This window comes from Episyrphus balteatus, chromosome 1 (genome assembly GCF_945859705.1).
Source record: "Episyrphus balteatus chromosome 1, idEpiBalt1.1, whole genome shotgun sequence".
NCBI classification, from domain to species: Eukaryota; Metazoa; Arthropoda; class Insecta; order Diptera; family Syrphidae; genus Episyrphus; species Episyrphus balteatus.
The window spans coordinates 179771-195297 of record NC_079134.1 but is presented as its reverse complement, the minus strand read 5'-3'; the positions used below and the strand labels follow the sequence as shown (position 1 = coordinate 195297).

Sequence of the window (15527 nt, the reverse complement as noted above, 5' to 3'; positions counted from 1 at the left end):
ATTTTTTAAACATTTAATTTAAACGAGTTATCAAACGTTATAATAGGGTTTTTGATGTCTCTGACCTTAATTACTTGAGATAATTATATGTATGTAGGTAGGTACTATGGGGTACGTTTAGAATTTGTTAAAAAAATAGAACTCGATTAACACCAAGACATGACATTACGATAACCATAAAGGTCAAAATAAGGTCTCTCAATTTTGACTGTCCTGTCTGTTTCTTTCTCTATCTCGAGCTGAATCTTAAGCAACAGAAGCGATTGTATTCAAACTTTATATTAAGACTTTTTAAAAAATAGAACTCGATTAACACCAAGACATGACATTACGATAACCATAAAGGTCAAAATAAGGTCTCTCAATTTTGACTGTCCTGTCTGTTTCTTTCTCTATCTCGAGCTGAATCTTAAGCAACAGAAGCGATTGTATTCAAACTTTATATTAAGACTTTTTAAGTCATTCTCTAGAAAAGAAATTGATTTTTTTTTTAAGGACCAAAATCAACCGTATTTGCAAAATTGCAATACAACTTAAATGCAAAAAGTTGTTTTTCTGAAAATATGGATCTAACGATCTTGATTAAAAATCGAACTTAGACTTGGTTTTATGGTACGAAAGTAAATCGAATTTTGAAGAAATGTTTGCTCAGTAAACATCTTACCGCTTATAAAAGTAGAGCTTTCTTCCAAAAATCAAGTTGAAAATTACTTTCAATTATACTGACCATATTTCCACAATAGAGTAAATGCATATAGAAATAAAAAGCATTTTTATGAAGCATGGTGTTTTTTTTTAAATTACTGAATTTGGGAAAAAATATTTGGTAAATATTTTATTTTAAATTGAAGAAATCTGTGACATTGACATTAATAATAACAAGAAGAAAGAAAACAAAAAACTAAAATAATGAAAATAAATTCATAATTTTTGTTTATGTTTTGTGGACTTTATGAATAAAATTCAATTTAAAAAGTTTTTATGACCTGTAGTCCAAAATGCGTTTCGCCCAGGTACAACAACGTCTTATTTTTGTTTTTTTACTAATTGTCATATTATTTATTTTCTTTTTTAAACCACAATAACTACCTACACACATATATAAATAAATTTTCGTTATATAGTGTTATTACAACAAACTACTACAAACTATTCCACGTGAGTTTAGTTAGAATTAAACATAATTTTAAAAACCGCGAGATATATTGAGTACCATTTATTACCCAACCAAAATGATTTTGCTTATTTTGTTAGTACCTACTTTCTTGACAGTTGGTACAAGGTTCTGCTCTACAATAGTCAAGTCAAGCACTTTATTATCAATAAAAATTGTATGCTAAGATATTGAAATTAAAAGAAAATATCATTTGTGGTTAAATTGCTAGTGGTTTCATGGAAACTAAATCTAGACAAAAAAATAATTTACCTTAGTGTTACCATAATAAACCCCAAGCATTAACAAATGCATAACAAATTGGCGCACGTGATTTTAAATAATTTTAAAATTAATGTGAGCGTTTCATTATAAATAGTGAATGTTGCATGAAAAAAGTATCCAAAAATAAATTGAGATTCATAAATTTTGGTATCTAAGCATTAGAGGGAAAATATGAATGAATACATTTTTCGTAGGCTATGAAGCGAACAAACTTTCTTTACTAATGAATTTCGATAAATAGAAAAGCGTCATAAGTCATAACCATTAAATTTCAAATACAATAATCATATGAGAAACAATTTTGCTATAAGTAAATGAATTATTTCTGATTGTTAGAGATTAGATAAATTTTTGCTTATAAGATTCCAGAAATAATTTTTTACTCGAAAAGGGTTCACAGATTTTCTAATATTTTCTGATAGAAATATTTATCATTTGTTAGAAACAAAATCTTTTTTAAATTGATAAAAAAATAAATAGGTACCTACTTAAAAAAAAAATATACAATATTTTTATATAATACCTACTATTATAAGGCTTTCACATAAATTGATACAATTAAAAAAAAAAGTAAAAAAAAAAAAAACACTTCATTCAATTATAATGAAACACAAACAAAAGTTTCATTTAAAGATATTGACTTCAGTTCTTTGAATTCAAAATGTTAGCAGTGCGCATCCCTATCTGTAAACTCATGAAGTTTCAAAAAAGTAAACAAAAAATACAAAAATAGAAATTTGTTTAAATTAGATTTATAAATACTTTGTGATTCATTACTTTGATTCCTTCTGTAAATAGAAACAAAAACAATTTCAAACAAAAAATAAACTAAAGCTCTCACGATCAACATGAAGACTATATTGATTGAATTAAATTTCAGATTTCCATAACACAATTTAGAGGAGCAAGAGTTTGTTGAACTTGCATAATGTAGCATCTTAAATGGACGATTATGTTCTCTTTCTTAAAACAAAATTCGTGAGGTGTTTTAAGAACAGATTTTTTAGAATTTAACTTTTTCGAATTCCTTAAGGTAGCTGAACATGAAACATTTTTTATATTTTACATATTTTACCTAAAATTAAAAGTTTTTAAGAAAGGCATTCCATATTATAAAAAAACCCGCCCTAACCAAAAAGAAGATAAAATTAGATGAAAGGTTTTTTTAATAACCATAGTTTTTTTTATAAAAAGTTTCCATAAAATATAGAATTCTGTGTACAAAATTTAATGTAGTACCTAGTACCCAAAATTGCGGAATGACCTGTTTACAATATTTAAGAGGTCAGAATACACTAAAAAAACTCACTCGATTCAAAAACACTCAACGGAAACCGAAGCTGTTTTCTTTTATTAATGATTTTTAGTATTTGTGAAGAAAAATTAAAAACTATTTAAGGCTTATTCCAGAATTTCATGTATTATCTCGAGCTACGAAGGTTCTGAATATAGTCTAAAAGGTTTATTCGAATTTTACAAGGTTAACGATATTTTAAAAGTGGTAAATCAACAGAAATGGTTTTTGACAATTTGAAGAACTTTAAGCCCTGATTTTTCAATCATCAGCTAGACTATCAAATGAATAATGCAAATTCGCCTTAAGGAAAATTTCATAGACTTATAGTCTAGAACCCAAATAAGATAGTTTCGCAATTTATATCCTTCGAATACCAAATGAAATGATGTCCTATACGATTCAAAATTCGAAATGAGATAATTTGCGAAATTATCTCATTTGGACTCTAGTAAAAAAAGACTTAAATTTTTTATAGTTTAAATAGTTTTAATTTAGGATAGTGGATAATTTTGAACTCAAAAATGTTAAATACATATTTTAAAAATTAAATAAATTTTTTTGTAAAATAATATAAAAGCTCTTACCTTGCAATTGGAGGATAGTTAGTTGGTATTCCGCTAATTTCTCGTCTATATAATCCTGTGATTGGTTGGCAATTATTTCGGCTGTTGACGGACCTAGTTCCTCCTCGTCATCATAAATCACATACGATTTAGGTTGTGGAGGTTCCAATGGTACGCCGACATATTCGAATTGAGATCTCGACGAATGCTGCTCGTACAATGACGGAGGAGGTTGGCTACTGTACAAATACTCGGGTGAAGGCTGGCACACAATTGGCGAGGGTGTTGGTGACAGTTGAAATGAACTTATTCCATGTACATGATCATATTGTCCTTGATTATTAGGAGTCGATGAATTATACATTGGTCGAAATGGTCTTGGTCCATTAACACTTGCAAATGTTGGAGGCGATGGACAGACCTTTGGTGATGATGTGGAAAAATTGGATGATGATGGATACACAGGAGCCTGGTATGGTTGAGGTGATTGAGAATCACTCGAAAATTGCTGCGGCACACGATAAGGCCATTGTGGTCTTGGATGGGGAATACTAGTTACACCGCCGCGTGATCCGCGAAGTCCACCAACATTTTGAGGACCTGGAGACATTGCATGCATTCTACCGATAGGAGGGCTCATTGGAGAACCCATCATTGGAGCTGGTGATTGCATGGATAATCTTCGCGGACCTGAAATAATTGGTGGAGGAGATGGTGCCACTGGAGTCCAGGGCGATGGCGGCCGATACATGAGCGAAGGGGATGGTGTTGCTGCATTGTTTGCTCGGGGGTTCCAACCTCCTCGACCACCTCCTCCATATGGAGGCTGTGGGTACTGTCCAGACATTTTACTTTAAAATTTAAAATTATTTTCTCGTAATATTCAGCTTAAGCTTTTATATTCGTTATAGGATATGGGCTTTAAGTTTTTTTTATTCTTTTCACACACAAGCAAATAAAGATTTCACTTTGAATTGATACTAAACATTTCGATTGAACACACAAACCTGCAAAAATAAAAGGAAATTTAAATTTTCTTAATGACGTAAAAACTCATTCAAAAGTTTCTACATGAATTAAATTTACATAGGTGTTTGTGTTTTTTTTATTTTCGCGCCGGATGTATAAATAAAACCTGAACCAAGAGAAAGAGAATGTGGGATCTTCAATTTGATTACTAATTTGCAATCAAATAAAACGTTCCTTGTGCCAAATTGTGTCATCCCTTATTTATGAAAAAATGCTACAAGTCTTCTTTTTTAATTGAAAATCAATCGTCACTTTGTTTATAAAAATACCTCGTTACAGACTCGTATACCGCAAGTAAAAATGTGTAGACAAAGATCAAGTAATGCTCTTTAAAATCTTGCCAAAACACATCAGTGCCTTTTTAAAGCTATTTTCGGGTATGACAGTTGGATCTTTTTTTAAAATAAAGTGAAACTGCGGTATATAAGGCGCCATGTCAATCTTTCAAAAAGAAATAAAAATAAATTCCCGGGATGGTTAAGTATGTAGATACAATTTTTTCTATCGAAGAAAAAAATAATAACCCTCCTTTTCTAAAAAATAAACATAGGTATGACTTAAGCCGAGAGGATATATGTAGGTTCATGTACCTATTAAACTAGAAATAAAGAGCGTCAAAGCACTGAATTTTATAAGAGTTCTGATATATGTGTGAATGTTGTTTGTTCCCACCAGAACAAGCAATATTGAAAACTAATTACTACCTCAACAATGAAAAAAAAAATTAAATTACTTTTTTTTTTGTACAACAGAATCTTACTTATGAGCATATAGGATTGGAGGTCATTTGAATATTTTATATTTTGAATTATTTAACGTTTTGTTGATTCAAAATAATTTTTGAAGTAAAACATGAAAAAACATAGCAACATTTAAATTTGGCATACACCATAAAAATCAACTAACTAAAATAAAATGTACGTACATATATTAGATTGGACCTTGTTTCCGAATTTTTGAAAAGGAGAATGGGCATTTTGGACGTTGAGCGGCCATTAATAAAATTGGTATCAAATGAAAGAACTATAACTTAGGAAGAACTTTTACTATGGGCCTTTTGCTGTATTGCATTAAGAATGCAAGATAATGCAGTATAAGTATTTTTAATGCATTGTTCAATGTAAGAAGGACAAATTGATTTATATTTTTATTTGAAACAAAAAATATAATGCTTTGTCATTTAACCTGAGTCTGAAGACATTAATCTTGAAAATCTGACCAATAAAACTTATAATATAAGATTTTTAAGACAACAACTTCAAGATTTTGTTGGAAACTTTTCAAACAATAATTCAAACTTACAAAAAATTGAACAACAAAACTGTAAAAGAAAGCTTGAAATTGTTGTTTAAAAAATGCTTATAGTTTGGGTTGTAATAGTTGGATATTCAAGATAAAGGTCTTCAGAGTCAGGGAAAATGACAGAGTATCATATTTTGCACTTAAAATACACTATTATAACATTGAGACAATGTATATAAATTGTTAAATGCAAAAATGCATTTTATCCGTTTTTGAAGTACGTCACAAGGATGAAACTTCTGCACATTATATGTAAGCCTTAATTACATCAATAAATAACAACTTCATTCCTGGCCGCGTAACGTCCACGTTTCATACAAACTTGCCCATTCTCCTTTGTATGATTTTCATTTTAAAATCGTCTCCAAGAAAATTAAAAAATATTTTCCTTTATTATAGTTGAAATATAGTTTTGAATTGAGAACAGTCACGCTTATTTATTAGTTTTTAATAAAATAAAACTAGCTTACGGCCATATTATTCACTAGTTTAAAAAATACATCTGGATGTAAACAATGTCAAAAGTCAAAAATAAATCCAATTCCATAATATTCACTACTTAAATCCAATTTTTTAAATCCCATCTCGTTAAATCCAAACAAATTTAAACTGCTCTCTGGAGGTCTGTTTAACTTTATAAATCCAGATGTAGAATTCATTTTCACACGGCCATATTATTCACTCTGGATTTAGTTTGGATTAAAGTTAATTTTAAATCCAATCCATTAAATCTGAATTTCATAAATCCAAGGATTTAGTTTATTGTTCACATTATTCACTAAAAAAAAAAATTATGCGATTATTCAATAAATTTTGAATATTTTACATTTATCTTTATTTTTCCTTAAAAAAATACTTGACAAAACAACTGAACACTGTGAAAATGAATTTTACATCTGGATTTATAAAGTTAAACAGACCTCCAGAGAGCAGTTTAAATTTGTTTGGATTTAATGAAATTAGATTTAAAAAATTGGATTTAAGTAGTGAATATTATGGAATTGGATTTATTTTTGACATTTGACATTTTTTACATCCAGATGTATTTTTTAAACTAGTGAATAATATGGCCAACAGTGTTCAGTTGATTTGTCAAGTATTTTGTGAAGGAAAAATAAAGATAAATGCAAATTATACAAAATTTATTAATTCATCACATTTATGAAATTCAGATTTAATGGATTGGATTTAAAATTAACTTAAATCCAAACTAAATCCAGAGTTTGGATAAAAGTTAATTTTAAATCTAATCGCCCCAATCCGAATTTCATAAATCCAAGGATTTAATTTTTTGTTCTTATTATTCACTCAAAATAAATTATGTGATTGTTCAATAAATTTTGTTAAATTTGGATTTATCATTATTTTTCCTTCACAAAATACTTGACAAAACAACTTAACACTGTGAAAATTAATTTTACATCTGGATTTATAAAGTAAAACAGACCTCCAGAGAGCAGTTTAAATTTGTTGGATTTAACGAGATTGGATTCAAAAAATTGGATTTAAGATTGGATTTAAGTAGTGAATATTATGGAATTAGATTTATTTTTGACATTTGACATTGTTTACATCCAGATGTATTTTTTAAACTAGTGAATAATATGGCCGTAAAGGAAGAATTGTAGTTAATATAAATATCCACCTAATCTTTTCGTTATGAATATAAAGTTGTGTTAAACAACATTCACTGAATTTTCGTCAAAATATTACCTTTAGAATTTTCATTTCAATAACAACATTCATTGAATTTTTATCGAAGTAGTCAAATCTAAATCTAACATTCGTTTTTTTTTTTCAAAAATTAGCTTTGAAGCTCGAGTGTTTTCAAACTAAGGTCCAATTTATTCAGTCTCAATTATAGTACAGGAAAGTTAGTAAAAAAACAGGCATTTTGTGGAACGAAATACAGGACGGCTGAATTTTTCAAATCTGAAAAAGGGGTATTAGAAAAGCTTAAGTCCTGGTTTTCGGGACGCCACCCCCCTGGCGAAATCCGCCATTTTGGAAAACGCGAATCACTCTATATCTCCAAAACTATGAGTCCTATAGAAATGGTTGTCAGACCAAAGTTCTTGGAAATTTAATTATCTTTTTCTTTGTAGTACATTATTTTTCTCAGCGGGCAATAGTTTTGAGGTTATGTTGTTTTAATTTATTTTTTTTCGGTTTTCTTAAGATTATAACAATCCCGGTATCAGTTACATAATTTTTTAAACAGTTAAAGTTATAGACTATCAAATTTCCAATAATTTGGTATATTTTTGAAAGTCATGCGATGTATAAATCGAAAGTCATTGATCTGAAAACTACAATATTAGTGCAGGAAAATTAGTAAAAAAAAACAGGCATTTTGTGGAACGATGTACAGGACGGCTGATTTTTTCAAATCTGAAAGATTCTGTTTTTTTTTCTTTAATTTTTCTCAGTAGAAGATAGAAACAGATAGAAACATAATTTTTTAGCATCATAAAAGTATGATGTTTGACTTAAAACAAAATATGTGTACCTCAATATTGTAAGTTTTACCATTACCTACCCACCTTAATAACTCCCCCTCATATCATATTATTTCTTGTTTTTACATTAGGTACCCGATTTAGCCTTTTTTTCATACCTTATGCAAAAACATATTAGTATATTTTTTGAAAATATTGCTCTTTAAGTTCCGTATCTTTGGTTTGAAAAGTCATATAATCTTCAAAAGTATCCCAAATTAATGTAAATTTGATGTTCTACAACTTTAATGATGCTACAAAATTATGTTTCTATCATAGAGACTGAGAAAAATTAAAAAAACAGAAAAAATAAAAAAATAAAACAACATAACCTAAAAAGTGTTGTCCTCGCTGAAAAACAGTGCATGCACAAGAAAAGATATTTATATTACCTACAATTTTCGTTCAGTAACTTATTCGATCAAGCCAATAGTTTGGGAGATATAGACCAATTCGCGTTTTAAAAAATGGCGGATTTTGCCAGGGGGTTGGTGTCCCGAAAACCAGGACTTAAGCTTTTCTAATACCCTTCTTTCAGGTTTGAAAAAATCAGCCTTCCTTTAATTCGTTCCACAAAATGCCTGATTTCTTTACTAACTTTCCTGTACTTAGACTATAGTTTTCAATTCAATAACTTTCGGCTCATACATCGCATGACTTTTGAAAATATACCAAATTATTGGAAATTTGATGGTCTATAACTTTTACTGTTTAAAAAATTATGTAACTAGTACTGGGATTGTTATAATCTTAAGAAAACCGAAAAAAAATAAATTAAAACAACATAACCTCAAAACTATTGCCTGCTGAGAAACATAATGTACTATAAAGAAAAAGATAATTAAATTTCCAAGAACTTTGGTCTGACAACCATTTCTATAGGACCCATAGTTTTGGCGATATAGAGTGATTCGCGTTTTTCAAAATGGCGGATTTCGCCAGGGGGGTGGCGTCCCGAAAACCAGGACTTAAGCTTTTCTAATACCCCTTTTTCAGATTTGAAAAATTCAGCCGTCCTGTATTTCGTTCCACGAAAAAGTCTATCTTTCCTGTACTATTACATTTAAAATTCCCATTTGAAATCTGTTATAAATTGCATACAAATAATTAATGCGAACAAATTGGTCCTTAAACTGATAAAGTAACTCTGATCTCTGAGATCAGATTCAAAATGAGAAAATTAAAAACTTAAAGAACAATATTAAATGGGAATTTGAAATGAAAATTTGAATAGTTTTTCAATGTTTCTAAATGCAAAAAACATACAACGTTTAATAGTGTAGAAAATTCAATGTCACTTTCGCTAACGAGGTGATGAATTTCTGAAATTTTCCGCTTGCATAAAAAATGTAAAATTTTTATCACGACCACTTTAGAAGTAACATATTTTGCGAACACACAAAAAGAAAAAAATAGACTTTGAAAATAATAGTCCGGGCGGCCACTGCAAAAACGCTCAACTCATCGAGCTAAAGAAAATTTCAAATGGGAAGTGAAAGAGGGCTATTAGTAGTTACGAAACCCACAGGTCTTCCCGTTCGCATCCTGGCACGATTGGCGTGGTAAAGTGCATTGTGCATCTCATAGAGTTAAAAGACAATATTGGTGTCAAATTAAAGGTGATATTGTCAGCTATCAAAATTCAGAGGTCTTCCGGGCGAAAGTCTGGCAGTTTTGTCATGCAGCCCGTTTTAAGGTTAGAAGCGATGAAAGTGAGTTTTTTCATAAAGTCTTGTTTTTTGGTATTTTGGTGGATGAGTTAAGGAGTTTTTTCACTATGAAATAAAAATATGAGTTATTAGCATTTAAATATAAAACGATGTTTTGGAAATTGCTTGATAGTTTATTAACAATGACCCAAAGTATATGCAAAACTACGAATAATTCACGAAAAAGTCTCAAATAATACGCTGCGCCCCTTACAACTTACCGAATTAAAAGTCGAATTTAATTTCAAATTAAAGCTAATAATGTCTTTTTTTGAAAACCAGAGGTCTTCCAAGCCACATTTTGACATTTCACCCCCGAGCTTGGGTGAACGTTTTAAGTAAAAAAACGCTCCTAACCTTAAAACAAGCTGCGTGACCTAACTTCCAATTTTTGGCTTGGAAGACCTCTGGTTTTCAAAAAAAGACATTATTAGCTTTAATTTGAAATTGAATTCGACTTTTAATTCGGTAAGTTGTAAGGGGCGCAGCGTATTATTTGAGACTTTTTCGTGAATTATTCGTAGTTTTGCATATACTTTGGGTCATTGTTAATAAACTATCAAGCAATTTCCAAAACATCGTTTTATATTTAAATGCTAATAACTCATATTTTTATTTCATAGTGAAAAAACTCCTTAACTCATCCACCAAAATACCAAAAAACAAGACTTTATGAAAAAACTCACTTTCATCGCTTCTAACCTTAAAACGGGCTGCATGACAAAACTGCCAGACTTTCGCCCGGAAGACCTCTGAATTTTGATAGCTGACAATATCACCTTTAATTTGACACCAATATTGTCTTTTAACTCTATGAGATGCACAATGCACTTTACCACGCCAATCGTGCCAGGATGCGAACGGGAAGACCTGTGGGTTTCGTAACTACTAATAGCCCTCTTTCACTTCCCATTTGAAATTTTCTTTAGCTCGATGAGTTGAGAGTTTCTGCAGTGGCCGCCCGCTCTATAAAGAAAAAATTAAATAATAATTCAATAAAATTCAGTTTGTTGAAAAATAACTAGAAATAGGAGGATGTATTGTAGTAAAAACGTCCTCACTTAAGTTAAAAATCAGAAACGAAGATGTCAGAGATGAAATTCTTGACTAAAATATTTCAATCATTCTAATTTTCACTATAAAATATTGTTTCCTGAATATTTTTAAACATTTTTAGTAACAAACATCTGTTAGCATCATTAATAAAATTTTTTTTTTCTTTTTTTAAAAATAGCTTTGATAAAAGATACCTACCTACATTAAAGTTTTCAATAATCTTTTTGAAATTTTAAATTCGTTATGGTTATCGCGAGTTTTCTATAATTTACCATTAATATTATTAAATATTTCATTTGACGAAACTTAGCATAATAGGATTTTTAATGATCCGAATATTACAATTATTTTAAGGTAATAACAAAATAAAATGTATTTTCAAACAGAAATGAAGACCTACATAAATAGAATGATTCATTCATTAGTTTAAAATCTGTCAAAAAACTGTCTTTCAAAAAAACTGTCTCATCCAATGTTAAACTTTTGCAAATGTGTTAAAGGTTGACAAGGAAAACATAATTTTAAATTATTGGTCAGAAAAACGTTTACGATGTCTGATGAAATAAAATAATATTTTTACTGGTGACTTAATGGGAAAAAAAGAGAGAAAGAAGACCATGTGCTACAGTTCCAGAACTTTTCGTTATAATTTGATCATACTCGTCAGAATTATTTTGAAAATAAGCTTAATTAAAAATATAATTTATTATTATTTTTTTTATTGGAACAAGAAATTAAACGCATAGTCATTCGTGAAAGTAGAATGAACCCATCACCAAATTCTCTTGATTCGAGCATTTCTCCACAGAATTTTTTTTCATTTCATTTTTTCATCCAAAAATAGAATTTATCTCATTGTAAATTCAAAAAATACATATATCTTTATTTCTATACAAAAAAAAAAAAAAAATTGAAAGTAGGTATGTGGCTTTATGAACTGCACAACATGTTCACTGGCGTGCGATGTGTCAGCGTATGCTTCCACAATTATAGGCTTTTTGTTCACTATTTTTTCAGCTGGGATTTTTTTTTTGAAATTACTTTTCACTTTTTCCAAAAATGTTTTATCACAACACGCACAATCTTAGTTTTCGTTTTTAATATATGAATTGCATGCACTTGTATATGTGTGAGTATCGGCGAGGTTTTCAAAAATAGAAATGAACTCAGTTCGTTAAACTTGGAAAATATACTTTGCTCAAATAAAAATTGAACGACTATTTTTTTCATTAAAAAAAAGGTAAATATATGTATAAATGCAGAATTTTTTTTTAAATATATAACGGTTCTAGGCTTAACACTGATTTAGAATTAATGGGATTTTCAATTAAATGCTTTCAATTTTTTCCATATTATATGCATATAGTATAGAGAAAAGAGCATGTAGTTATGTAATTATATATGTTTAAACTTTTTTTTCAATCTTCTTATATTAAAAATTAACACTAATTATCCGAAAAAATGATATTCAAACACGTTACTTTGTAATTTATTTAATTTAATATTAAAAAAAAGTATCGGTGCACTTTGCAAAAATGCTTTTTTAATTAAAGGTTTAAATATGGCATAAAATAAGAAGAATAAAACGATCTGCTTGATGGGTACGAGAACAACACTCGACGAGAACGAAACACTAACTGAATTTTGAATAAAGTATTTCAAGAAATATACTGAATTTTTCAAAAATCAAATTTGAGTTTTTGAAATTTACTGAGACCAACACCAACTCATGCGCATGCGAATGAGTTTGACTTTATGCTGTGATCTCTTCGTAGTTTTTATGTTTTTTTTTTCATTTTTGAATGCCGAAAACAAAACACTTTTGCATTTCCTGCTCTCATATCTTATTCCTAACAAAATGTAAACAATTATAGACATTGTTTGAGACAAAATGTTTTGTTTTCGAAAATTCTTATTCTCTTTTGTTTTAAAAGACACATGGTTATATTGGCATCTTTAATAATTTGTTATTCGCAAGAAGTATAATACACTAAAATAGAGATTTATTTATACATACATACGTTAGAAAAACTATTATAACCTCAATATTTTAAATAAAATTCTAACGGTCAGTGCAAAGTTTTTTTACAGTATTTTTATAATTCCTTCTTTTAGTTCATTTTTCCTTAGAACTTAATTGAAAAAGATCACAATGAAACGAAACTAAATTAAATTAAACAAAGAAAATGACAGATTTTAACTTTTAGGGCTGATTTTAAAAGACTGGTTCCAGAACTGAACCTCACTTTAAATCGTTTTAAAATTTTTGTCCTGTGGTTAAATTTATTCTGATGCAAATTCATTTGCCTGCTTATGCAGGTAACAGAACATTTCAATTAGATAGTAACAAATTGAGGACCTTGCATCAAAAGGGAGGAGGTCTATATTTTTCATTTAGGCTGGTCCAGACTTTTTAAAATTGTAGTATATAGTTACTAAGATTGTTTATTTAACCTAAAAATTGATTACAAAAATATAAATGCAAATTTTTTAATAGCACATCATTTTATTTTGAATAATCTCGTTTCTTTACTTATACCTCAATCTAGTGTTAAAGACTGAAAGAGTCAAATCTTATATACTCTATTAACTATATTTAAAATAATAAATTTTAGTTAAATTAACTGACCAACAAGTCAAGTCATGGAAAAATAAAAGACTAAAGGATTTTCTTAGAAAAAAGTGTTTGTAAACATTGAACTTCGAAAACAAAATTTTTACACATAAAATTTTGCAATTTTTTTTAGAAATTTTGAATTTTAAAACTAATTATTCAAAAACTACTTGTACTTTATTAAATAAATAAAAGATGAGGTTTTGGGTTTGAGGTTTAGCACGTTATTGAAATTGTAACCGTGAATTTTTAATATTTTTTTCCAAATTAACGGCCACATTGTTCATTAGCTTAAAAGCAATCCGGATGTAAATATTTAAATTCAAAAATTAGTTCAAAACCATAATATTCACTACTTAAATACAATCTTTAATGCAATTTTTTAAATCCAATCTTGTTAAATCCAAATAAATTAAAACTACTCTCTCTACAAAATTTATTGAGTTATCATTATCCCAACAAAAACATGGCTGTTTAAAAAAGAGCCAAGTTTTCCTACGTTAAAATTATGCTTGTAAAAAAGTACTGAGATGTAAAAGTGTAGGTACCAAGTTCTAAGGTTTGGTTTTAAATTTGTTAAATTTTGATTGTTCCCTTGAAAATTTTTCTCTTAATTGCGAATTTTTAAAGTTATTTGAAAAATTGTCAAGTCAACAATCAAAATTTAACTGATGCAAATTTAAAACTAAACCTTAGAACTTGGTACCTACACATTTTACATTTCAGTACTTTTTTTACAAGCATAATTTTAACGAAAGGAGAACTTGGCTCTTTTTTTAACAGTTATGTTTGTGAGTATGAATATGTGAGTGAGTCAGTCAGTCAGTTACAATTTCAGCAATTTTTGAAGGCCTACATATATCTCCGAAACTACTTATCTGAAGTAGCTAAAATTTTGTGAGGAATTTGTTTTTTACCAGCTGAACAAATGAAGAGAGTTTGAAATTTCTGGAATTTATGGTATAGAAGTTAGAAGGGGATCAAAAATGGCTTGAGTTGTTTCCTGTAAATAAGGGTGTAGTGCCAAAGTTGCTAGAGAACTTGGCTGGGCACTGCCGTGCCCCTTGATAATTTATTTTGAATAATGAACAAAAAATCAAATCCTTGGATTTATGAAATTCGAATTTGAGTGATTGACTCCTTCCCATACATTTTTTTTGTCTCGAGCTAACCTACACGTTCTAGAGCTTTTTGGCATATTCTTCCTGAATCAATCTGTGTAATACCCCAAATACCTTGGACACACGGCTGCTTATATGAATCCCCTCTACCCAGAGAAATTTGAATTCACGATCTATTATCCCAAAACTGTAAGCCATACCATATCAGTAGTGGAGTCACTTAATATTTCTATATCCGAAAACCTTGAAAGTGTCATGGCTTTCAGCGTATTTAAATTGGTACAATATTGTAGATAACAACGATACCCGCATGTTGACTTCCTAACTTGTTGACTTTCGGCATGGGGTTTTCGTTTTGTTGTGCCAAAATCTATTTATGTGTGGGCACCTAATTTATTCCACTGACTGAGGGATAAAGTTTATGAGCCCTATTACGAACAATTTGGAAAACAATCATTTTGTGGTATTCCGTTTAGAAAACTACGACTTGTCACCCCCAAATGGGTGACACCCGGGGCGTTCCGCCCTCCTCGTCAACCCCTTGCTACGTCACTGCGCGCAAAGGTGCTTTTTTTTTGCTAAATATCTCAAAATAAGAACTAGGAAGGTACTTACTATATTCTTAAGCTACTGATTTTATTATAAATTTTACTAAATAAAATGATCATTCCCATCGGAAGGGAAAATAAGCTCATTGTCTTCTGCAAAATGCTTACCTTGTTGTTATACTTTAAAGAATGCACCTTCACTTCAATTTCTCTTACACAATTGTCTCGTATTCATTTGTTTATATTTATAATACATTATTTAATAATAATACTATCAAAATGATAAATTAATAACAAAACAACTTGCACTCTCGACTCTCCGTTATTCTTTCTCTTCTCTTGTCCTCATTTT

General features: G+C 29.4%; 1 protein-coding gene across 4 annotated transcripts in view; it reads right to left on the bottom strand.

Moving 5' to 3' along the window:
* The window catches only part of LOC129921017 (muscle-specific protein 300 kDa), a 152407-nt gene extending 136942 nt beyond the window's left edge, over nt 1–15465 (bottom strand). For 2 of the 4 annotated variants that reach the window (XM_056002631.1, XM_056002634.1), the window contains exons 1-2: nt 12374–12529; nt 3320–4305 (exon numbers count right to left, since the gene is read on the bottom strand). In XM_056002631.1, coding sequence (XP_055858606.1) covers nt 3320–4145 — 826 coding nt within the window. In that variant the 5' untranslated portion in view covers nt 4146–4305; nt 12374–12529. Of the gene's footprint in view, nt 1–3319; nt 4306–12373; nt 12531–15343 lie in introns of those variants that run through there. The other 2 variants (XM_056002628.1, XM_056002627.1) reach the window with 2 other exon arrangements.
* Between the last annotated feature and the right edge of the window lie 62 nt (nt 15466–15527).